General features: G+C 43.0%; 1 protein-coding gene across 1 annotated transcript; it reads right to left on the bottom strand.

The window, feature by feature from the left end:
- Positions 1-92: 92 nt before the first annotated feature.
- kl (klotho) lies at positions 93-25,956 on the bottom strand. The gene is made up of 5 exons (XM_062974713.1): positions 25,123-25,956; positions 5,103-5,613; positions 3,430-3,698; positions 1,575-2,682; positions 93-517 (listed from the first exon to the last, which is right to left on the bottom strand). The coding sequence occupies exons 1-5, from the start codon at positions 25,885-25,887 to the stop codon at positions 129-131; spliced, it is 3,042 nt and encodes a 1,013-aa protein (XP_062830783.1). The 5' UTR covers positions 25,888-25,956; the 3' UTR covers positions 93-128.
- Between the last annotated feature and the right edge of the window lie 215 nt (positions 25,957-26,171).

The following is a 26,171-nucleotide window of genomic DNA, read 5'->3' as shown; positions in this document are numbered from 1 at the left end:
AAAAGTGCTAAAACAGAGAGGAGTCATACATACCCCAAGGATCTAATCCATTTTGATACGTAACATTCACAGCATTAGGCAGCGTAAGCACATTCATTGTGGAACAGTAATTGCAACCCAGTGTTTATTCATTTCCAAGTTCCCCCAGGTAATGAAGATGGAGCACAGCAAGCAATGGGAATGCAATGTTCAGGGCTACTCTTGGAGTAGTAAGTGATCATAAATGTAGTAACAATGAAAGCAAACAGTATAAAAGCAATAAACGCCAACAAAGATTTTCTTGGCTGTAAAGTGTTGCATTCAGGGCAGAGAATGAACTCTCTGGGGCAACGGAGGGGTGGAGCTCCTGGTCCAGGGAAGCTGTTATTGTCAATGATCTGTCTATAATGCATCATAGAAGGTTTTGCTTCATATTGGTTTACCAAGTAACGATAAAGCCCATACGATCTGGAATCACCTCTATCACTGAAGGAATAGACGAAATACCCATGGAGATTAACATTATCCAAGATGTAGGCTGTAAAAGAAAACATTAAAAAAAGAGAATTGATGGATTAGTAGGGTAAAGGTAAAGTTTTTCCCTTGACATTAAGTCTAGTCATGTCTGACTTTGGGGGTTGGTGCTCATCTCCATTTCTAAGCCGAAGAGCTGGTGTTGTCTGTAGACACCTCCAAGGTCATGTGGGCAGCATGACAGCATGGAGCATCATTACCTTCCTGCCGGAGCAGTACCTATTGATCTACTCACATTTGCATGTTTTCCAACTGCTAGGTTGGCAGAAGCTGGGGCTTGCAGCAGGAGCTCACACCACTCCCCGGATTCAAACCTCTGACCTTTCGGTTAGCAAATTCAGAAGCTTGGCGGTTTAATCCGCCGCGCCACGGGGGGCTCCTGATGGATTCTTAGCATGTTTATTTTATCCACAGCAGGGAGCAGATCTTGACTTCATGAGATCTTAATGTTTACTAGAACCTCAAGAACCACTGAATGGAATATGAGACAAATAATTTTTAAATTAAAATTATTTGCATCCATGGAACTGGGTTTAAGTGCTAGCAATGAGTTATAAATCAAAGTTCTTCTGCATATAAGCTTCCTCAGGATAAGGATAATAACCTAGGACAGTGCAGACTAATTTTGCTATTGCTCTTTATATCATTGCAAGTCATATATCCTTGATGATATGCCACCAATCATCCAGGCCACATCTACACTGCCATATAATGCAGTTGAAACTGCATTATATAGTCAGTGTAGACTCATACAATGCAGTTCAATGCAATAAGACTGCATTATATGGCAGTATAAATTGGATCTTACAGTTCAACTGGAGTTATCTGCCAGTCTTGATCTGTCTTCTGCCCACCTTTATCTGCAATGTTCAAACATAATGAGGGGAATGGGTACAGAAGAGCAAGCTATCCCAGAAGAAATAAGCTGCATTTCCTCACCACATCCCATTTTGAGAAAATCTAAGTTTTAATGTATCGGTTTAGACAAAAAAACATTTTTATCATACATCATGTCAACTATCAGAATAAACATGAGTCTCAAGGTACAAAAGGACCCTTACCTTTCAAAGCTTCATTAATATAATTCTCTATGTAATACATTCTCAACTTGTCTTCATCTACATCCTTTTGATCGTCAATTCCGCTTGCTATGATGTAAATTGGGACGTCGCCATATTTAAACTTAACCCAGTTCAGGAGCTTCCGTAACCCCCAGGGCACCACTGGGTTCCTGTTGGGTGATTTCACCCAGGTGATGTCCACTAGCATTTGGATCTCAAGGAGGTCATTGTAGTGCTTGGGAGTTTCCTTTTCAGAGGTCACTAGAAATGTAGTGTAGTGACTCAAAGCCAGGAAGTCAAACGAACCACGTATCAGATGCTTTTCCTCTTCCGTGAAATAAGGTAAGTAAGGAGCATAAAAACCTAGGCTGTTTTTGTGCTGAAGCCATTGTCTCATCAGATCGGGATAGTCCCCACTTTTGAAAATGGGCTCAGCAAGCCAACCAATGTCAAATTCCAAAACTCGTTTGGCTGCGTTGCCATCATTCTCTGAAAAGGGGCAGGCGGGTTCAACCCAGTTAGCATGGAAGGCAATTGATATTTTACCCTTCTGAGTTCTCCTGAATTTTTTATCGTACAAGTGCCAGACTTTGGCATGGGCCTTCAGCAAATTGTGAGCTGCTTTGTAGGTCAGGTTCATCATATTTGGCTCATTCATAGTGATCCAAAATTTGACATGCTGGCCAAGTTTTTTAAAGCAGAACCCAGCATACTCAGCAAAAGCCTCCACAGTCCTTTGTTCCTCCCATCCTCCAAGAGGAAGGGGAAGCCCTTGGTTCTCGACACTAGGTTGCCACAAAGCAACAACAGGAGTTACATTCGCTCTGAGAAGTTCACTGACAAAACACTCATAGTAAAACAGAAGTGTGTGATTCACAGAGGTCATATTGCCTAGAGGGAGAATGGATGGCCATTTGAGTGAAAAATGGAAGTGTGTGATATGCATGTCCTTGAGTAAAGAAATCTGGAGCCTGATAGCAGCAAAATCAACGCAGTGAGGTTTGCGAGGTAGGGCAACCCCTCCAATTATTTTAATGAGCTTCTTGGTCTGATGGACATCCCAAAGATAAACATTTGGGTCAAGAAATTGCGATCGAGTAGTGTCTACCTGGGAAAAGGGAGGAAAAGATGGTCAAAGAGTAAATAGGATTGTTGCTTCTGTTGCTATTATTATTAGTCCATTAATATAGTACAAAAAAACATATGTAGATATGAACGCTATATCTGCATTTAGATCTTAAAGAGGTTATGATCTCTTTAGGAATTTAGGAAGCTACAGGTGGTTCTATGGTATGTTTCCCCCAGAAGTTACCACCTCCAATTGTGTTGGAGGACCTAGCAAATTTCTAGAAAGCATTTTTCTAGGAGATCTACAGGTTCTTCAACCGTATGGTATGTTGGGACTATAATTAACCTAATTTCATGGCACTTTGTCATATCCACAGTTATATATTTCTGTCTGTACTAGAGGTGAAATGGGATTCGCTATTATCCATAGTGTCCTCTTTCCATAGTAAGTTCAGAAATATATCCCTCGTGGATATGGGATACATGCTTTCTTTATACAGTATTTTGGCTCTGCCAAAGGTCCCCAATGCATTACACAACAGAACAAAACATTTAAAACAGTAAAGAGATAAAAACTCTAAAACTTAATTAATTTACTTTTTAAAAACCTTTGGAAGCAACCATTTTAAAGGCCCGGTTTTGGAATGCTAAAACAATTTTAAAAATATGTTTTGTTAATGGATGTATCCTACTAGACAACCATAAAACATGTTCTGTAATGAAAAAGAAGCAAAATTGCTTGCTTGCACAAAAGGAAGACTGGTGGATCTGGTGTCATTTGACTTACCTGAAGAAAGTTTTCAGTAATTCCCCATGCAAAATTGCAAGGGAATGTTCCTTCTGCTGGCTGGTCTTCTGGTTTTAAAGGGAAACCGTTGTCTGCTATCAACTTTTGGTAGAACATTCCTGAAGACTTCAATATCAGTTTTTTATCCTGGCTTTCAAAGTCCACATAAAACAAACCACGTCTAATGTTGTAGCCTCTGAGCCACTCAAAGCCATCCATGAGAGACCAAACAGTGTATCCAATGACAGGAACTCCATCATACCTGATAGCTGAGGAATAAAGAACAAAAGCAGAGTGTCCTGATTTTCCAATATGAACACATATTTGCAGCATTGAAAATGGCATAGATTAAATAATTTTACTCTAGATGTGATGGCTTTGTTCTACAGCCATTGATATAAGTGAACCAAGTGTATATCTGTATTACGTGACAATGGGTGCCTCTTTGGAAAATCCATTGGCTTTTCTGCTGCCAGAAGATGAATTGCTTCAAAGCATTTAATATTTAAAACGAATTTCTGTTCCAATTTCACTTAATCTTAAGATATATCAATTATTATTTCATAATAAAGAACCAGTTAATGCATTAATATACACACACATACATATAATACAGTGTAATATATAAATATGGTATATTTATACTCACACATGTCTCTTTTGTTTTGGTGATTGTGGTTGGTATTCCCTCCTTTCCTCCACAACAACCACAGCTCCCACTCCACAGCCACTCCACAACTGGTAGAGTGAGGACAGACCAAGAAAGCATCTGGCTAAGTCCAAGTAGCCAAGTGTGGAGTAATATATCATTTTGTGTTTGGTTACATGGACATAGCCAGATGCTTCTCTGATCTCACTGACAGGTATGGAAAGGCCATGCAGAGGCTACAATGGCTCTATAATAAGTCTGTAATTGTTGAATGGCCAGTTTTATGCAGGAAATATCATACCATGCTGAACCATAAATGATCCCATCCTTTATGTCTTCAACTAAAACGGTTTTGAAGTAAAAATTGACTCAAGCATAAACATTTTTTCCAGAAGGGAAAATCATGCATCTACAGTCTCCTTTTAAAAAGTGACAGTCTCCATCATGTTGTATTCAGCAAACACAAAAGCCCTTATATTAAAATAAATAGGGACATATGTGAATGAGATAACAGTTTGGAAATCTGCTATGAAAGCAGAATAAATACTCCAGTCATTGCTTCCATTTCATGTTTATTCGAAAATGAATACTTTGAAGACAGTCCAAGAAGGTCGCTGCCAGAAAGTAACCTCATATGTACACACACACCATTGAGTACTTATTCTTATCTAGCAAATATTTACCCAGTTATCTGAGGCATTAAAGCTAATCACTTAATATATTTGTCCTGAAGCAATCCACTGCAAACCACATAGCCCATAGGACAAATATCACAAAGTTATAGTAGATGAGTATCTTAACCAATTGCTGTCACTAGCAAAATATAATCCACATATGTTGGGAAGAACCTGGCAGCTACTACGGCGAGTAAACTCTGTCCTTTTATAACCTCAATGGATATAAATGTTTAAATATTCACTGAGCTTAACCTCCATAGAACACATGTAATGAGTAAAACTAAGAATGTTTCCTTAACGTTGTGTCTGAAAAATAACAGTGGTGAGAAGACTATTAACAATCCTACCTTTTAAAGTGTCCGAAACAAAATATTTCATATAATTCATGTAAATGGAGCCATCTGTCTTCGTGATGCCAGAAACAAACCAGCTGTTCTCCACAATGAAAATCGGTGGTCTGTTATATTCATGGCTTATCCAGTAAAGCAGCTGCCTTAGGCTCAGTGTTTCCTGCTGCTGGAATATCATATCAGGATCCACAAGATGGAAACTCAATGTGGCTCCAAAAGAAAGAGCAAAGAAATCAGCTGTCCCCCGGATAAACTTCTTCTCAGCTTCAGTGAATTCTGGCAGTGCTGAGGAAAGATAACTCTTCATGCTCTGTGGATAGTCTCCGTCAATAAATATAGGCTTAGCAAACCAGCCCAGCACAAATTCAAGAGACTTCTGGCATTCCTTTATATTATTTTCAGTCATGTGCTGAGGTTCAATCCAGTGAGAACTTAAGGCAATTGATACTCTGCCTCCTTGAACAGGACGAAAATGATTGTGGTAAAGATGCCACACTTTAGCATGAGCCTATGAAAAAGAAGGAGGCCAGTCAATCTTTTTGAGTCATATTCATTCATTTTTGTACATTCATTCATCTCTTTATCCAGACTAAAATTAAATAAAACTATCAGCTTGCCAACAACAGATCTCACAATAGTAACAGACATAAAAGCAAACAAACATCCATTAAAACAAAACCACAATTAAAATAAAATAAGAACAATGTAAAAGACAATAATCCATATAAAACACAATTAAACATAAGAGCAGCAACATTGAGGCTCCATCAACCAATGTTTAATAAAAACCAATGACCATCATTAAAAAAATGGGCATGACGAGGTTATAAAAGAGTCAGGCATGGGATAGTGCAAAAACAACGTACCATAGAGCCAGGAGATGAATATGGTGCAGAGAAAAGAGTACACGACATTGTAACTGGGCAATACTTAAAATGATGTTTAAAAGACAAATAAATAGGTCCTAGAATAGATCAGGCCTCAACTCCTCCTACAAGTCAATGTGACTAAGCTTGTGGCTGTTGTACTTTGACCATATCATGAAAAGAGATGATTCACTAGAAAAAGTGGAGGGTAGCCGGAAAAGAGGAAGACCACATCCAAGGAAAGTCACAGCCCTGAGTTTGCAAGACCTAAGCAGGACTTAGAGGATAAAACTTGGAGGTCTCTCATTCAAGAGGTCATTCATCCATGGTGTCACCAAGTTGGGAAGAAAACCCCCTTCACAACCTGATTTCCGTGTATCTAAGTGTACATGCACCCATACCCTAGAAAAATTGACCATCTTCAGATAAATATTTTGGTTTAGCCAGACTCCACAGATGTGCCATGCAGAGAGAGAGAGAAAAATTGATATTCTCCTCAATGGGGTCAGGGGAAATTCTCCACCCTTACTTTAGCAAAGACCATCCAATAAACACAAATGCTTTGTTCCAACCATAAATGGCTACCTACACTCCGTTTCCTGGCCCTTTCCCAACCATCACTTCACTATCACCAACAAAATTAGTTTGCTCCAAGCATGGAATAACCTTTGCTTTACAAAACAGTTTATACATCAGAAATTATGGACTAAGAATTGTATGGTAACCTTAGAACTGTTAGAAGCAAGGTTCTCTCTCTCATAATATTGTCTTGCAAACAACTGTACAAAACACTTTGCTTGAAACAATAATTGTTAGTCATATTTTGATTTTCTTCATCTATACTCAAAATGAAATGGGCAGCAGGCCAGAAAAAATCAAGTTTTGTATATGTTTGGTAAACTAGAAATTATTCTTCAGCTTGCCACAGTCCAGTAACTATTTATATTCCTTAACAAATTACTCTGAAGGCCAAGATGATTAGTTTCAGTGCAAACTCATAATCTACAAGTAGTTTAAAACAAAAGCAAAATAATAATTTGCCTTCTCTAAATCAAGGTGAGGCAGAAGGTAGATGAGGACCTACTGCTCTGAGTGATCCAAGGTAACTTAGGATGCATTGATAAATCCTACATGCTAGAAAAAGCAACCAAAATACTATTAAACCTGTTTTTATTTTAAATTAGAAGGGCTTTTGTTTTAGGTGAAGTTATACACTCGTACACAGTTATGCACAGAGCAATAGAGAAAATGTGTATTGGAAACTTGTTCACATAAAAGTGCAAGTGGTATGAACTGAACAGGCAGATGAACTTGGTATCACTTAGGGAAGGAAGTGTAGAATTAAATGATAATGCCAAATTATGCATGAATCACACCTAATGGAGGTATTCTCAATTTTCGGCAATTGCCAATATAACTATCTTGGATTATGCCTCAACCTAAACAAAGTGAAGTCATTTAGCATCATCTGTAGAGTTAGCTCAATGTCCACAAATTAAAGCTTGGAAGTAACGTGTTGTGAAAAACCTGGCATATGCTACTGTTGGTTAGAGGCAACTGGTTAGCTCCCTTGTCAATAGAGCAATGAATCTTCTTGGAAATTAATAAATACAGTAAAATCCACAGATTGGATATCCATGGTTTCACATACCCATGTTTGTGGATCTTTCTAGGTCTTCCAGTGTAATTCTATGAAATGCTTCCAGCACAAGTATAGTTAAAACATAGCACTGACTATTATCCGTAGTTTCTGGTATCCCTCACAGATATAGGTCTTGTACTGTAATGCAGCGATGGATCTTGGCTGTAGTTATAGTTGGATGGTGAATCTCCTGTGTGTTTTCATCTCAACTTTAAAGGACTTATTAAAGGTGCTGAGCTCTGTCCCGCAAATATCTCCTTTAAAGTTCAAATTAAAAACCAGAGCAGGTCTGACACTGGGATGAGTATCTTCCACTAGTCAGATGATGGAAAAGATCTAATTCTTTTTCTTCAGAGTATGTCCTGCTAGATGGCGGGGTCTGCTTTACTGGTTTGTAGGTGCCATTTCCCCAGTCGTGTGCCTAGACAGGGTGTATGCTAGCAGTCTTCAGATCATTGTGCAACGTGTCCAACCAGCATTGCTTCGGTCGTCCCTTTTGGTCTCTTGCCAGGCACTTCTAAATCAATCTTGCGAATGGATTCGTCTTCACCTTGGAGAGTATGATCATACATCTGAGGCATGATTCTCACGGTTGGTCTACAATTGAAGCAATGCTAAAGCGTTGCCAGATGTCATCATTGTGGATGTGGTCAAGGTGTGTGACGCCAGCTGTAAATCGTAGCATCCTCATCTCCATAAGACCGAGATGGTGTTCTGCTTCCTTTGAAGCCAGCCAACTTTTGGCACCATATATTGCAGCAGGCCTTAGGACATTTCAATAGTTTTTTGATTTTAGGTGATCAGACATCTTCTTGTCACAGAGTACACCTGCTACCAAGCACCATTTCATCCAAGCCATGTTAATCCATGTGCTTACTTTTTCAAAAAATATTGCCATCTGAAATTATCATCGATTCGAGATACTTGAAGATGTTGACCTTTAGGAGATCCACCCCGTCCTCCTGGATGGTACCAGTCTTCTCCTTGTTGCTCATCTGTCTTTTTGATGTTTAGGCAAAGACCAAATTGTGCCAGCTGGTCATACCATGATTGCACTTGATGTTCAAGTTCTTCCTTGTCCTTAGGAGCAAGCATTACATCATCAGCATACAGCAAAATCCAAGGTGCCAGTTTCTGCAGATCTGTAGTAACTGCATCAGTTACAACAACGAAAAGGAGGGGAGTGAGGGCTGAGCCCTGATGCACACTGATGGTGATGGGAAACTCCAACGATGTGCCAGCAGCGGCCTGCACCCTGATTTTCGGATCTTTGTGCAGAATCTGAACCCAGTTGACCAGTATTTCAGAAGCAACATGTAATGTTGGGTGGCAAACCTCTCGTCGGGAAAAGATCTAATTCCATTTAGGCATCTCAGGATTCTCATCTGACAAACACGATGTTAATTTGTTAATATGTCAAATGTGCCATTATCCAACACACATGGTACTGCATTGTTTAATTGAATTCATTATGCTGCTTCTGCCAGATATATTCATCAAACCTGATGTTGGAAAAGCCACAGGAATCAAAAGACTGGTAATTAGCTTAATCAGTAATGTAAAAAACAGCTTGCAAGCCCATGTGTCCAAATACCCAAGCGGGCAAGATATTTATAACCCAAAATTATATGGCCCTGGAAAAGAAAGTTGTAACAATATAAGAGCAGAGCCAGTGTGGTGCAGTGATGTGAGTGATGGAATAGGATTTTAGGAGACTAAGATTCAAATTTTTGCTTGGCTATGGAAACCCACTGGCCAAGTCAGTCTCTCAGCTTCAGAGGACAATGGCAATCCTTCTCTGAAGACACCTTGCCACGAAAATGCCATGATAGGTTCACCTTAGGGTTATGAGTTGGAAATTACATGAGGGCACACAGGGAGGAGGAGGAGGCGATAGATATATCATATGACCTCCTTATCCACAGACTCAATATACATGGCTCACCCATGCTCTAAAAAATATTCTTTCACAGAAGTGTTTGTGGACCTCTTCAGGAACTCCAGTGCCATTCTATGGTTTGCTACCATCCCAAATATAGTCAAAAGATGATGATTGTCACGACCCAGGCTGCAGAGCACCAATAACCATACACAGAGGCCAGAATCTATCTAATATCTTTATTAAGGAAATATATAAAGTTAATAAAAGCAAGTGTATGAAATAGTCCAGAAGTAGACCTTTCAGGAAAGGTCAAAATTAGTCCAAAGAAACAATGTCCAATATGAAATATTAAGGTCCAAAGTTGTAATCCAATAACCGAAACACTCACTTTGCCAGGCAAAGTGAGGGGAGATGACAATGTCCTTTAGTCCATGAACTTGAGCGAGGCTAGGGAGTAACTTGAAACAAGGCTTGATACAAGGCAACAAGGAACGAGGAGCAAGAACAAGATCCGTGGAATTACTTGGCAAAATCCGGAAAACAAGGCAAGGCTGAGTCCTGGAAAACAAGGCAAGGTCCGTGGAGGTAAACAAGGCTGGAAACGGGAACGAAGGCTTGGAATCAGGAACAAGGCTTGAAACAGGAACGAGGCTTGGAAACGGAGCGCGCTGTCCACACACAACTTACTCCAGTAGCTGACGAATTGACTCCGCAAGGTCCCCTTGTGGGCAAAACACCTAAATAGGGTCTAGTTTTCCCACCAAAGAGCAGTTCTCTGGGGAACCAGAAACGAAAGCTAAACTCTGAGTCCAGATGCATGACTCCTTAAAGTTTCCCATGGAAAGCAGGCTTAATCAGCTGAATTCTTAGCAGCTATCCTAGCACTCCTGCGAGACGCTGCTGAAACTCCCCTCTGTTGTTTACAAAACTCGTGGCGAGAAAACACAGGAGATTTAGGCTCAGGGCTTGTTTGACAGACTTCTGGAAGACAAATCTCTTGCAGGTGCAAGGTTCCCAAATCTGGCTGGGAAGGTTCCAATTCTGACTGAGACGGTGAAAAACCCAAGTTCTCCTCTTCATCTGGTACTATAGTACCAGAAACGGGACTACATGGCCCATGACTCATCACACTATCCCCCTCCTCAAGCCCCCTCTCAAACTGGGACTCTCTCCCCGAGGCGCGAGGCCGCGGCTTGGCGGGATAGGTCTGATGGAAGCGGCGGGTTAGATCAGGAGCATGGACTGTGGAAGCGTCTTCCCAAGAGCGTTCCTCGGGGCCAAAACCCACCCAGTCAATGAGATATTGTAGGCGGCGGCGGTAAAAGCGAGAATCCAAAATGTCCTGAACCTCAAACTCCTCCTCCCCATTCATCAAAACAGGAGGGGGGGCCGGCCGGTCTGTATCAGAGCGCACACCATCCGCCGGAAGGAGCAGGGAGCGGTGGAACACTGGATGAATGCGCATTGAGCGCGGAAGTTGGAGTTTGAAAGTCACGGGGTTAAGTTGCGCCACCACTGGATAGGGGCCAATGAAACGGGCATCTAACTTCCGGCAAGGGCGATGGGAGGGCAAAAAGCGAGTGGACAGAAGAACCCGGTCTCCTACCTTGATTTCGGGGCCCAGCTGGCGATGTTTGTCCGCGTGACGTTTATAGTCCTCCTTGGCTTGGTCTAGTTGCTGGAGCAAGAGTTGTTGCACCGCTGTGAGTTCCTGCAGCCAGTCCTCTGCTGCGGGAACTTCTGAGGTTTCAATGACAGGGGGAAAGAAACGTGGATGGAAGCCGTAGTTTGCAAAGAACGGGGTTTCTTTAGTAGAAGCCTGGACCCCATTGTTGTAGGCAAACTCTGACAGCGATAACAGGGAAGCCCAATTGTCCTGCTGGTAGTTTACATAACAGCGAAGGTATTGTTCTAAAGTGGCATTGGTGCGCTCAGTTTGCCCATCCGTTTGGGGATGATGAGCCGAAGATAAACGAGAGTCTATGCCCAATAGTTTTTGTAGTGCTTTCCAGAAACGAGAGGTGAATTGGGACCCACGGTCTGTGACCAAACTCTTGGGCAATCCATGCAATCTGAAAACATGTTGGAGGAATAGATCTGCAGTCTCTTTGGCCGTGGGAAGGCCATCACAGGGAATGAAATGGGCTAACTTGGTGAAAAGGTCCACCACCACTAGAATCGTGGTGAATCCACAGGAAGGTGGTAGATCAGTGATAAAATCCGCAGAGATTATTTCCCATGGGTGGGATGGTGTAGGGAGGGGATGCAGAAGCCCTGAGGGCTTTTCTCTTCTTGTCTTGGAGCGCTGGCATACTGGGCAGGTGTTGACATATTTTTCCACATCCTTGCGGATCTTGGGCCACCAGAAATCTCTTAGGATCAAATGCATGGTTTTAAATAGCCCGAAATGCCCTGCTGGCTTGCAGTCATGACACAGACGAAGTGCTTTTTCCCTGCCCGGTCCTGGGGGGATGTAAACATGATTTCTATAGCAAAGTAGCCCATCCTTAAGCGAAAAGGGAAAATGTAATCCTTGGCGAAGTTGGTCTGTGCCCAGGCATCTGCTTGCTGACTAGCCCTGATTTCCTGAGCAGAAAGGGGTCCTGGAGTAGGGGAAGTTGATTCAATGGGAGTGGATTTGGTGTTTCCCACTGTGAGCGTAGCAAAGTTCTCGGGTTGTAGCAGCTGGGACTCAAAGGTCTCCTTGCGCCCTGTAGCGTATTCCGGTTTCCGTGACAGAGCATCTGCTTGCTTGGTCTGGGCTGGGGTTACATAATGAATTTGGAAGTTAAAACGTTCAAAGAATAAAGCCCAGCGTTGTTGCCTCTGATTTAGCTTGCGGGCAGTTCTTAGATGCTCTAGATTCCGATGATCAGTATGGACTTCAATGGGAAATTTGGCCCCTTCTAACCAATGTCTCCAAGTTTCAAAGGCTGCCTTTATGGCCAATAGTTCCTTTTCCCAAATGGTGTAATTTCTCTCTGGTGCGGTCAATTGACGGGAATAAAAGGCACAAGGATGAAGATGATCTCCCACTGGTTGTAGGAGTACAGCCCCAATTGCCACATCGGAGGCGTCTGCCTGCACGATAAAAGGGGTTTCTGGGTCTGGATGCTGAAGGATTGGCTGGGACGTGAATAATTTCTTTAGTTGTTGGAACCCTTTCTCTGCTTGATCTGTCCAACGGAAAGGCTGTTTCCCACGGATGCAGCTGGTGATTGGGTCAGACCAGCGGGCAAAGTCTGGAATGAACTTGCGGTAGTAGTTCGCGAACCCCAAGAATCGTTGCACCTCTTTCTTGTTGGTTGGCGCCCGCCATTCCAATACTGCTGAAACCTTTGCCGGGTCCATGGAGAGCCCTAGTGGTGAGACGCGGTACCCCAGAAAATCTACCTCTTGTAGATCAAAAGCGCATTTTTCCAGCTTGGCATAAAGTCCATGATCCCGCAATCGTTGTAACACCATTCTGACGTGGTTCTCATGTTCTGATTGTGATCTAGAAAACACCAAAAAATCGTCCAGGTAGATGATCAAGAACCGATCTAGATAATCCTGAAAGATGTCATTGACAAAATGCTGGAACGTTGCGGGAGCTCCACATAATCCATAATTCATAACTCGGGACTCAAATAATCCGAATTTAGTCTGGAAGGCAGTCTTCCACTCGTCCCCTTCTCTGATGCGAACTAGATTATAAGCCCCCCGAAGATCCAGCTTGGTGTAGACCTTGGCTCCTCAAAGTCGGTCTAGTAGGTCCGAGATCAAGGGTAGGGGATAGCTGTTCCGCTTAGTGATATTGTTCAATGCTCTATAGTCCACCACCAAGCGTAAGTCCCCTGACTTCTTTTTTACAAACATCACTGGGGAAGCGGCTGGGGATTGAGAGGGTCTGATGAATCCCTTGCGAAGGTTTGACTCTATGAACTCCCTGAGAGCTTCTTGCTCCGGTTCAGTCAGGGAGTAGAGATGTCCTCGCGGGATCGGGGCCCCCTCCACCAAGTCAATGGCACAGTCATAAGGTCTATGTGGGGGTAATCTCTCGGCTTCTTTTTCATTGAATACATCCCAATATTCTGAGTACTTCTTGGGCAAGGTGATAATGGGTTCAGTGTCTGTGGCATGGCAGACCTTGGCTACAAGGCAATGGTTTTGGCAATATTTTGAAGCAAACTGCAGTTCTCTGTTAGACCAGGAGATGCTTGGGTCGTGAAGTGTCAGCCATGGAATTCCCAAAATCACAGGGAAATGGGGAACCTCGGTAACAAAGAAGGAAATCTCTTCCATATGTTCCCTTATCCACATTCTGGTGGGTTCTGACCACTGGCTTACGGGACCCGTCTTGAGGGGGCGGCCATCGATGGCTTGCACCACACGGGCATTCTTGAAGTCATGGTATTGTAATCCCAGAGAGTCGGCATACTCCCTATCAATGAAATTGTTTGTGGCTCCTGAGTCTATCATAGCATGGACCATGACGGGCCCTTTTTTTGCTGACCACAAGGTGACCACTAGAAGAAATAGGACCCCGGTTGGCGGCTCTTGAGTGGGTTTTTTGACCGGGTTGGCGAGCCTCTCTACGCCCGGTCGCTGGCTTCCCCCGCCGGCTGTGCGTCAGCCGCCTCAGACGCCTTCGTCTCCGTGGAGGACGCCGCCGCCAGACGGGCGGCGGGCTTCCCTTTGGCTGGGCACTCTCTGGCGAAGTGGCCCCCGTTTCCGCAGTACCAACAGAGATTTAGGCGTTGGCGGCGGGCCTTCTCGGCGGCATCTAGTCTGGGACGCACATTGCCCAACTGCATCGGCACCTCCTCGCTCCCTCTGGGGTATGGGGCTGGTGGCGGGGGTCTCCATACTGGACGCGGCTGGACGCCGGTGGGAGCGGGAGGTTTCACCCCAGCTCTACCGCTCTGGCCTCGGACCCATTGTTTTCTGTTGGCAAGCATGACTTCAGCTCGTAAACATTGATCAATGAGTGCTTCAAGAGAATGGGGAGGATCCACCTTGGAGATTTCTTCCAGCATCTCAATGTTGAGACCCTCCCGAAATTGTCCTCTGAGGGCTACATCATTCCAGCCGGTGTTGTGGGCCAGCACTCGGAACTCGGCTATGTACTGGGACATGGGTCTGTCCCCTTGGGAGAGGCGCCGGAGTTTGTGGCCGGCTGCCTCCAAATTGTCCTCGATTCCCCAGGTCGCCTTAAGGTGGTCCAAGAAATGTTGCGCCGACCTTAGATGTGGGGAGACTTGGTCGAACAGTGCCGTCGCCCAGTTGGCCGCTGGCCCGTCCAAGAGACTGTAAATCCACGCCACCTTGATGTCTTCTTGGGGAAACTCGGCAGCACGGGCCTCTAGATAAGCCTGGCATTGGCGACGGAAAACATGAACCTTAGAAGCTTCTCCAGAAAACTTGGTTGGCAATGCCAGGGCCGGGAGACGGATTCCGCGTTCCTTCAATCCCTTTATTTCTCCCTCCTGCGCATTGAGCTTATCGCGGATGCGGTCCACTTCGTCCTTGTCGATGGTGTAGCTAAGTGGCTGGCCACCCGGCACGGTTCCGGTAGACATTCTGGCCTAGGTTAATTGGTGCTTAGGGTGGCGGAGTCAAACTGTCACGACCCAGGCTGCAGAGCACCAATAACCATACACAGAGGCCAGAATCTATCTAATATCTTTATTAAGGAAATATATAAAGTTAATAAAAGCAAGTGTATGAAATAGTCCAGAAGTAGACCTTTCAGGAAAGGTCAAAATTAGTCCAAAGAAACAATGTCCAATATGAAATATTAAGGTCCAAAGTTGTAATCCAATAACCGAAACACTCACTTTGCCAGGCAAAGTGAGGGGAGATGACAATGTCCTTTAGTCCATGAACTTGAGCGAGGCTAGGGAGTAACTTGAAACAAGGCTTGATACAAGGCAACAAGGAACGAGGAGCAAGAACAAGATCCGTGGAATTACTTGGCAAAATCCGGAAAACAAGGCAAGGCTGAGTCCTGGAAAACAAGGCAAGGTCCGTGGAGGTAAACAAGGCTGGAAACGGGAACGAAGGCTTGGAATCAGGAACAAGGCTTGAAACAGGAACGAGGCTTGGAAACGGAGCGCGCTGTCCACACACAACTTACTCCAGTAGCTGACGAATTGACTCCGCAAGGTCCCCTTGTGGGCAAAACACCTAAATAGGGTCTAGTTTTCCCACCAAAGAGCAGTTCTCTGGGGAACCAGAAACGAAAGCTAAACTCTGAGTCCAGATGCATGACTCCTTAAAGTTTCCCATGGAAAGCAGGCTTAATCAGCTGAATTCTTAGCAGCTATCCTAGCACTCCTGCGAGACGCTGCTGAAACTCCCCTCTCGTGGCGAGAAAACACAGGAGATTTAGGCTCAGGGCTTGTTTGACAGACTTCTGGAAGACAAATCTCTTGCAGGTGCAAGGTTCCCAAATCTGGCTGGGAAGGTTCCAATTCTGACTGAGACGGTGAAAAACCCAAGTTCTCCTCTTCATCTGGTACTATAGTACCAGAAACGGGACTACATGGCCCATGACTCATCACAATGATGATGATGATGATGATGATGATGATGATGATATGATTGTGGCGCAGGCAGTTGAGCAGCTGCAATAAATCACTCTGACCATGAGGTCATGAGTTCGAGGCCAGCCCGTGGCGGGGTGAGCACCCGTCAATTAAAAATAAAAAATAGCCCCTGCTCGTTGCTGACCTAGCAACCCGAAAGATAGTTGCATCTATCAAGTAAGAAATAAGGTACCACTTATAAAAAAAGTGGGGAGGCAAGGTTAACTAATTTACGACCTGGAATGAGGAAGTGCGGCCAGAGTGGATGATGAAGCAACTGCTCCCCCCTGTGGCCAGAATCGAATATCCCCTCAGAAGAAGGTTAACTTGCCTCTGCGTCTGTCTGTCTCGGTCTCTGTTTGATGTGTTTATGGGCATTGAATGTTTGCCCTATGTGTGTATAATGTGATCCGCCCTGAGTCCCCTTCGGGGTGAGAAGGGCGGAATATAAATACTGTAAGTAAGTAAATAAATAAATAAAGGGACAATATAAAACTAACAAAATACATGATAATAGATATATAAACAATTTAAAAAATTAAATAAACTAACAACAGAACACAAAATACATCAAAGGTTAAGCAAAACATGATAATGTAACACAAGAGACATCAGAGGGTTCACTACTATTTCAGATATCCTGTATGGATATCTGAAATCATTCATAATAGTCAATCCTATAGTTTGTGGGGATACAACAGGCATGAGCAAACTTCAGTTTTGGACTTAAACTCCCACAATTCCTAACAGTGGCTGTTAGGAATTGTGGGAGTTGTAGTCCAAAACACCTGGGAGTCTGAAGTTTGCCCATTCTTGGGATACAACAATTGTACTATACATGTAACATGGCTGTTATATAAATACCTTTACCTTAAAATGTTCCATACTTTGTACCATTCAGTATCTTTCTGCCTAATGGAGGTTATGAGAATAGGTATGTTTCTTGCAGAGAAAACTATCTCTGCTGCTTTGGAGGAAAGACAAACTATAAATGCAACAATTCAACCAGTCCCTATATCTGTTACTCTAAAACAAATCCTGAACTGTGTCAATGACTTTGGTGCCCATTTATTTGTGTCAAGAGCAGCTGTGCCCGAGGTTCCAGCAATTTAAATGCTAATATTTTTAGGACATGGTAGTATATAACTGGACAAGAGTAAGAGGGAACCGGCTCATAAACACTTACAGAAGGGCCTTAAGGGAACATAAAACACTGGCTTGAAATACAGCATCCATTCGCACAAATTCATAAGCTGTTTAATATAGTGTCTTGGGTGCAGTAGAAACATGCTTACTAATATCATATTGAGTATATCATTCTTCAAAGTGTACAAATAACATTTGGAGCTATACTTAGAGTTATGATGACAGTATAAAGCTGTCAAGTTCAAGCTGGCTTTGTAGCTAAACAGGTTAATCGCTATTTAATTAAATCAATTCAAAATGTGACTGCAATATTATATTCTAAAATGTGCACACACACAAAACCCAAATCTATTCAAATTCATGCTTAAATAAATATGTTTTCATGAACTTTAATATTTTTAGATTACTTATTCAAATAATAAACAACTTATTTTTAGAAAGAAGCCATGCAAACTCCTAATAAATGAACTTTTTAAAATAAAATGAATCATATATAGGAGCAAATGGAACTATAGACAGTTCCCAAGTTATGAACAAGATAGGTTTATATAGACTTGTTCTTAAGTTGAATTTATATGTAAGTCGGAACAGGTATCTGTTTTATCTGTAACTCCAGCCAACAATATGTATCTCTTAGCTTTGGATAGAATGTTGTTGTTTATTCGTTCAGTCATTTCCGAATCTTCGTGACCTCATGAACCAGCCCACGCCAGAGCTCCCTGCTGGCTGACACCATCCCGAGCTCCTTCAAGGTCAAGCCAGTCACTCCAAGGATACCATCCATCCATCTTGCCCTTGGTTGGCCCCTCTTCCTTTTTCCTTCCTTTTTCCCCAGCATCATTCTCTTCTCCAAGCTTTTCTGTCTTCTCATTATGTGGTCAAAGTACTTCATTTTTGCCTCTAATATCCTTCCCTCCAGTGAACAGTCAAGCATTATTTTCTGGAGTATGGACTGGTTGGATCTTCTTGTGATCCAAGGCACTCTCAGGATTTTCCTCCAACACCACAGTTCAAAAGCGTCTGTCTTTCTTCACTCAGCCTTCCTTATGGTCCAGCTCTTTCATCCATAGGTTACTACTGGGAACACCATTGATTTAACTATGCGAACCTTCGTTGCTAGTGTGATGTCTCTACTCTCCAGTATTTTATCGAGGTTGGTCATTGCTCTCCTCCCAAGAAGTAAACGTCTTCTGATTTCCTGGCTGCAGTCTGCATCTGCGCCTAGAAATATAAAGTCTGTCATTGCCTCCATGTTTTCTCCATTTGCCAGTTATCAATCAGTCTGGGTTTTTTTATGTTTAACTGCAACCCAGCTTTTGTACTTTCTTCTTTCACTTTAGTTACAAGGCTCCTCAGCTACTCCTCGCTTTCAGACATCAAAGTGGTATCATCTGCATATCTAAGGTTGTTAATGTTTCTTCCAGCAATTTTAACTCCAGCCTTGGATAGCATAGGGAAGAGTTATTCCAGAGTTTCAAGTAAATTCTGGAGTATCTGCCAAGTTTGCCTAAATGGGGCAAAGTTAGAGTATCGCTAAAAAAAACAACAACAGGATATTCATTGGAAATTACTATGCATCATGGAGATTGCCAGCAGTCCACTTGCAGTGAATAAAGGTTTTTGGTCTATGTCTTAGCCTTCAATTGGTCAAACAAAGGGACTGTGTGTGTGTGTGTGTGTCTTATCTCCCAAAATTCATTCCAATGGAAATCAGGATAGCCATTTCAAGGCATTCTACCTTTCCATGGGAACACACGAAAGCTGAACTTCAGCCCCACTATTCCTAGCAGTTAGTCTGCCAAGGAGAGGGCATGGTGGAAGAAGTAGTTCATTAACATCTCTAGGCCAAAAGTTTCTCATCCCTAGACTAGGTATTTTTGGATTTCATCACAAATTAACAGGATAAAATGTATTATTGAACTTCAGAAGCAACCACACTGGCGTACAGAAACAACACCAGGCTTGTTTTGACCAACTTGAGTTCTTGAACTGTATAACACAATAGTGGTTCAACACATAAGTAGTACACAATATGTATATTGGAGCATCATATACATATAACATTCACAGAAACAATATTCAGTCCTGAGGTATATAACTCAAAAGTATCTAACTCAGTATTATAAATCAAACAAAATGATATAATTCTCTGCAGTCCTAAAAGGATTGGATTGGCTTAAAGGCAAACCGATTCAGAGTCTCTGCAGTTCTGGAGGGATTCCTCAGGACTCCACAGGTTTGGGATCAATAGTAAAGCCAAATAGACAGAGTCAAAGTTGATGTAGCTCCTGAGTAGATGGTAATATATCCGTTCATGCTGTTTACACGCAGTTTACACGCCGTTTACAACTGGTTCCCGAGTTTTATCCCAGTTTCGGTAACCCTTCTTCTGGTAAGCGGCAAATGCTTTATTATTTCTTTATTGATGGCTCTGCATCAGGTATTCTTAATTCTTAACAGAAATAAAAATAAAAGGAAATTTGTCTAATGTTGTGCTCTTTATAACATATAAATCATCAGTTTACTCAATACCAACTTGAGTTCTTGTCAATCACATCTGAATTGATCCTCTTCTTGAATACATTCCCAACATTTCAACTGAGCAAACCAGTTTTTAGTTTCTTACCACACCATAGGAAGATATAGTATTGTTCAAGGATTTATATAATTCTTGCCAGCAGGGTGAACAATTGTGGCCTTCCAGATGTTTTTGGACTGGAACCCCCATAATAAGAGGAGTTGCAGATAGAGATCAAAAAAATATTTGAAAATATTTTTACATGGTTGCATATATTGAGAAAGTATAATGAGAAGAGTCCTGATCTGATAAAAGTCTTCACAATTTGGGACGTATTCAGAAAACAGATCTTTCCATGCATTTTCATGAAATATCTGATGGGCCAGTTGCCTATCCTTGTTCCACACTAATCAGAGGCACAATTATTTTCCAGGCCTGCTTGGAATTGCCATATTTTGAACTTAAGTCCTTCTGCATACGCACAGACAATGGGCCTTTCCCTTTCCATACTCCACGGAGTCTGGTAATTTTGTCTTTAAAAAAAAGAGCAAGGTAAATATAGCAGAGGAATGGACTTAAACTGAGCAACTATAAACTGAGATTAAATTCTGAGCAAAGCTTAAATTTAGTTTCTAAAAGATGGAAGATTTCTAAGGTAAGGAATTTATTTTCTGAACCCCTCATTTTTGAAACTATTCTCCTTCCCTAATCCTAAAGAGAGTAACATCTGTTCCTCTTGCTTAGCAAAACCGCATGAGCCAAAACATTATTACATCACTTCATCTCTACCATAAAGTTTGCATACCAATGGTCCAAGTTTTCAAATGGTGCCATTCTTTAGTAGTCTTGATAATAAAAAGAATCAATTTATATCTGACTTAGATGCTATAGTCAACGCAGGGTGCTATGAGTCTTTTGTCAAAATTGTTTATAAATTTGTTCTTCTCCTAGATGGCGAGAAAGGGCTTGGCTGGGGAGAGGAATGAGTGAGAATTTCATTTAACTTTGCAACTGATAAGAATGTACAAAAATGGCATAATTATTTCTATTAAAGACAGAAAGAATTTGAGGATTTTGAAAAAAGAAATAATCTCCACTTGCAATTATAAAGCTTTTACTTTCAAAAAAAAGAAGAAGAGATGGCATTAAAACATAGAGAGTCACTATGGAGTAGTAGTTGGAGAGCTGGACTAGAATTGAAGATGCAGAGATTCAGATTCCCACTCGGCCATGAAATTCATTAGGTCCAGTCACAGCTAAAAGTAGTCTAATTTACTATCTTACAACAACCAACCATCTTGAATAAACTTGTCTCTATATGATAATAAAAACAACAACAAAAAAACAGAGTTCTCTCATATATGCCTAGTTGCAGAAAATGACTAAGATGTTAGCAGTTATGCAACAGTTTGGCACCTGTAGAGCAAAGTATAAACAGAACTTGGAAAAATTACTTTTTGGCATACAGCTCCCAGAGTGTGGAACAATGTCCAAAACAGGTCACTTTTGACTGCATAAATCCTGATACAGTAGAGTTTCACTTATCCAACATAAACAGGCCGGCAGAACGTTGGATAAGCGAATATGTTGGATAATAAGGAGAGAATAAGGAGAAGCCTATTAAACATCAAATTAGCTTATGATTTTACAAATTAAGCACCAAAACATCATGTTATACAACAAATCTGGCAGAAAAAGTAGTTCAATATGCAGCAATGATACATAGTAATTACAGTATTTACGAATTTAGCACCAAAATATCATGATATATTGAAAACATTGACTACAAAAATGTGTTGGATAATCCAGAATGTTGGATAAGCGAGTGTTGGATAAGTGAGACTCTACTATATTACAAATAATCATTTTGTGCTATTCCTGGTAGACAAGCTATCATAGCAACAGCAATTATGGATGGGATGATTGTGTAGGACAGAGTTCTATTGAACAGAATTGAATTCTAAAATATTAAAAATCCCAGTAGTTCTTTATAGAATTCTTATGTTTTACAACAGAATCCAAGAACAGCAGGACTGAATCACATTTAAATCCAATATTCTGGTAGACACAACCCTTCACCAAGCCAGTTTAATAATCCCAATGCATCATTCCTAGACCATCTTCTATCTAAAGAAGAACATTATTAACATAGTATGATTCAAGCTTTAATTAGCAATAGTAAGAATTGTCATTACTGACTAATTTTGGTACCGTTAATGTTTACTCTCTAGTGCCCTGTTATTCTCATCCATTCTTGTACATGAGGATGATATGGCTGGGGCACTGCAATTAGAAAAAGACAATGACATTTTTCCGAAGCTGAAGAAAATTTCACCGCACTGTGAGTACAGAATACCAATAGAAAACTGCTCAAAACCTTGTGATTTACTTTTATTCTCAACTTTCTCTTACTATAACCACAAATATCTCTGCTTGTGTGAAAACTTCTGTTTGTGAGAAAGCAGAAACCAAAGAACTCCAAAACATTTGGAAGACCTCTGGTTGCCAAACCTTGGCATTAAAATTCCTTTTTAGAAGATTTGTTTCATTGCTTTCACATGCCTTCAGGTTGGTTCGGACTGGTGGTTGGTCCTACCATCAGTTTTCCTTGGCAAGAATTATTCAAAAGAAGTTTGCCTCTGCTTTCTCGTAAGAGAAGAGCACACTTTGTCCAAGGTACCCAGTGAGTTTGCCTGGCTGAGCAGGCATTCCAACCCTATTCTTCAATGTCCCAGTTCTACCTTCAAAATACTGCACACATTTGCCCATATTGTGTGCCTGCAAATCATTTCCAACTTAGTGAACCTATTTGAAACTGTAACCTCCTCAAAGGATCACAGAGTTGGTAGAGACCACAAGATCTATCCAGTCCAATTTGATTCTGCCATGCAAGACCTCATAATGAAAACACTCCCAAAAGATGGCCGTCCCGTTTGTTTTTATAATTTTATAATTAGGTCGGATCTCTCTCCCTAAAATTTGAATCCATTGTTTTGTGTCCCAGTCTCTAGAGGTGCAGAAAACAAGCTTGCCTTCTCATCAATATGTCATCTTCTCAAATACTGTTTCCCCTCTCAACCTTTCCTTCTCCAAGCTAAACATATCCAGCTCCCTAACCAGCTCTTCATGGGACTTGGTTTCCAAACCATTGGTCATTTCGCTCGCCCTTCTGTGAACATGGTTCCAGCTTGTCAATATCCTCCTTGAATTGCAGTGCCCAGAACTGGACCCAGTATTAAATAAATAATAACAATAATAAATACTTTATTTATAGACCGCCCTCTCTCCCCAAGGGGACTCAGGGCAGTTTACATACAGAAAAATGGCAAACATTCAACGCCAACATCAAATTCACAGAAATCAAAATAATAATAATAATAACAATAATAACAAACTTTATTTCTATTCCGCCCTATCTCCCCAGAGGGACTCATACAACAACAAGCATTCAATGCCTCTATGAAAACAAACAAATACTGATATAAAATCCCAGAAAAAAATATGAAAAACCTCACATATAAATACGTTAAAACTTTACATCAAATTAAACCTAACATCAATGAATTACACCTAACATCAATAAGTTGAACCAAATGTAGTTAGAAAATTATATGACTTAGAGTCTGCACAAACATCCACACTAATCCACAGAGCCAACCAGAGTTCACAAAGTTGTGTGTGTGTTAGTTGCGTGGCCAATGATGGTAACTGGGCTGACATGAACTAGCAGAGCCGAGATATAAAATAGTTCTCAACCAGGGAGTAAACATCCCAAACTTATAACTAATGGAAAAAATAAAATTAGGAGTGAAATAATGAGAACAAATATATTAATTAAATAAAACATCATTACATTAAGGTAAAGGTTTTCCCTTGACATTAAGTCCAGTCATGTCCAACTCTGGGGGTTGGTGCTCATCTCCATTTCTAAGCTGAAGAGCCGGCGTTGTCCGTAGACACCTCCAAGGTCATGACTGCATGGAGCGCCATTGCCTTCCCGTCGGAGCGGTACCTACTGATTTACTCACATTTGCATGTTTTTGAACTGCTAGGTTGGCAGAAGCTGGGGCTAACAGCAGGAGCTCACTCTGCTTCAAACCGGCAACCTTTCGGTCAGCAAGTTCAGAAGCTCGGTGGTTTAGCCTGCTGTGCCACCAGGGGCTCCTGTTAGACAATTAAGATGTATATAAAAGTGCCTAATATCAATTACGATTGAAAAGAAACCATAGAATAAAAGTAGCCAGCGTTCCGGTGAGATTAGTATGCTAGTCCTCCTTGTCTCCATACACTTAGTAAAGGTAAAGGTTTTCCCCTGACGTTAAGTCCAGTTGTGACTGACTCTGAGGGTTGGTGCTCATCTCCATTTCTAAGCCAAAGAGCCATCGTTGTCCATAGACACCTCCAAGGTCATATGGCCGGCATGACTGCATGGAGTGCCGTTACCTTCCCGCCGGAGTGGTACCTATTGATCTACTCACATTGGCATGTTTTCAAACTGCTAGGTTGGCAGGAGCAGGGGCTAACAGTGGGCGCTCATTCTGCTCCCAGGATTCAAACCAGCGATCTTTCGGTCAGTAAGTTGAGCAGCAGCTCAGTGGTTTAGCCTGCTGTGCCACCGGGGCCTCCTATTAGACAACTAAGATGTATATAAAAGTGTCTAATATCAATTAGGATTGGAAATAAACCATAGAATAAAAGTAGCCAGCCTTCTGATGAGATTAGTATGCTAGTCCTCCTTGTCTCCATACACTTAGTAAAGGTAAAGTTTTTCCCCTGATGCTGGGGCGAACAGTGGGAGCTCACCCTGCTCCCAGGATTTGAACCAGCGACCTTTAGTCCGCTACACCACCAGGGGCTCCTATTAGACAATTAAGACAATTAAGATGTATATAAAAGTGTCTAATATCAATCACGATTTAAAATAAACCATAGAATAAAAGTACCCAGGGTTCCAGTGAGATTAGTATGCTAGTCCTCCTTGTCTCCATACACTTAAGTGTGTTTTAGTAGTTTTTTAAAGGAGAGGTGAGGTCTGACCTAAGCTCCTGGTGGAGTAGTGGGTTAAAGCCTTGTGACTTGAAGGTTGGGCTGCTGATGTGCAAGCTGCCAGGTTCGAATCCAACCGGGGGAGAGTGTGGATGAGCTCCCTCTATCAGCTCCAGCTCCATCCGGGGACATGAGAGAAGCTTCCCACAAGGATGGTAAAACGTCAAAACATCCGGGCGTCCCCTGGGCAACGTCCTTGCAGACGGCCAATTCTCTCATTCCAGAAGCGACTTGCAGTTTCTCAAGTCGCTCCTGACACGAAAGAAAAAAAACTGAGCAGAAGAGTGGGACTATGACCTCCCTTGACCTCATACATTCTCCTTGACCAAGGCCCTTCTTCTTCCTTACCTTGAGGAGGTGGTGGGCCACTCTGTAGGCTGCCTCCCTCCCTCCCCGCAGGCCAGGAGCCAGCTTGCCCGTCCCGTAGCCGTGCCAGGCCACCAGGTAAGGGCTGTCCATGGTGAGCCAGTACCGCACGCGGTGCCCGAAGTGCCTGAAGCACACCTCGGCGTAGTCCCGGAAGAGGTCCACCAGGAGCGGGTTCTCCCATCCGCCGTGGGCCTCCTGCAGATGCTGGGGCAGGTCCCAGTGGTAGAGGGTGACCACGGGCTCAATGCCACGCTCCTCCAGGCCGGAGAGCAGCGCCCCATAGTAAGCCAGGGCGGCCGGGTTGGCGGGCAAGGTGCCGTTGGGCAAGAGGCGAGCCCAGGCCAAGGAGAAGCGGTAGTGGGAGACGCCCAGGAGGCCCAGCGCGGCCAGGTCGCGCTCCAGGTGGTGGTAGCTGTCGCCGGCCACGTCCCCCGACGGAGCGGGCGGAGAAGAGGGGGCCCTGCGGTGCGCGAAAGCATCCCAGACGGAGCTCCCTTTGCCCTCCTCCCGCCAGGCGCCCTCCACCTGATAGGCAGCGCTGCCCGCGCCCCAGAGGAAGCCCTCGGGGAAGGCGTGGTGGAGGAAGAGCGCGTCCTCTGGGAAGGGCAGGCGGGAGAAGCGCAGCCAGGTGGAAGCCCCTTGGCCCGGATGGCCGGCCACGGGGCGGAAGAACAGCGCCGGGGCCAGGAGGAGAAGCGCCGCCGGGAGGGGCAGCCCCGACGGGGCGGCGGAGGAGGCAGCCATGGCTCTTCGGGAACGAGATGCAAGCAGAGGCTAGGACGGGCTGCCTTCGCTCTCTGCCCCATCCCTTCCACCAGCCCCTCTTTATCCCTCCCCCGCCCCTCCCGCCACAGGATTAATCATTACCTAGGACGCAGGTGGAGAGGGAAAGCGGGAGGGGTCCTCTTTTCGTCCTTGGAGGCCGAGGGAGGGAGGGAGGGAGGGAGGGAGATCAGCCCGGTTGCGCCTCGCATGCAGGGAGCCCAAGGGGAGAAAAGAGCCCAGCCGGCTGCCTCTCCGACTAGAGA

This window comes from Anolis carolinensis, chromosome 3, assembly GCF_035594765.1.
Source record: "Anolis carolinensis isolate JA03-04 chromosome 3, rAnoCar3.1.pri, whole genome shotgun sequence".
Lineage (NCBI taxonomy): Eukaryota > Metazoa > Chordata > Lepidosauria > Squamata > Dactyloidae > Anolis > Anolis carolinensis.
Note: the sequence above shows the minus strand (reverse complement) of the source record. Positions and strands in the feature narration are given on the sequence as shown.

Excerpts from the sequence above, each read along its gene's own strand:
- kl (XM_062974713.1), bottom strand. The coding sequence starts at position 25,887 with ATGGCTGCCTCCTCCGCCGCCCCGTCGGGGCTGCCCCTCCCGGCGGCG. Across the intron at positions 3,699-5,102 it reads TGTTTCGGACACTTTAAAAG|CTATCAGGTATGATGGAGTT; the intron begins GTAGGATTGTTA and ends TTTATTCCTCAG. Across the intron at positions 2,683-3,429 it reads TTACTGAAAACTTTCTTCAG|GTAGACACTACTCGATCGCA; the intron begins GTAAGTCAAATG and ends CCCTTTTCCCAG.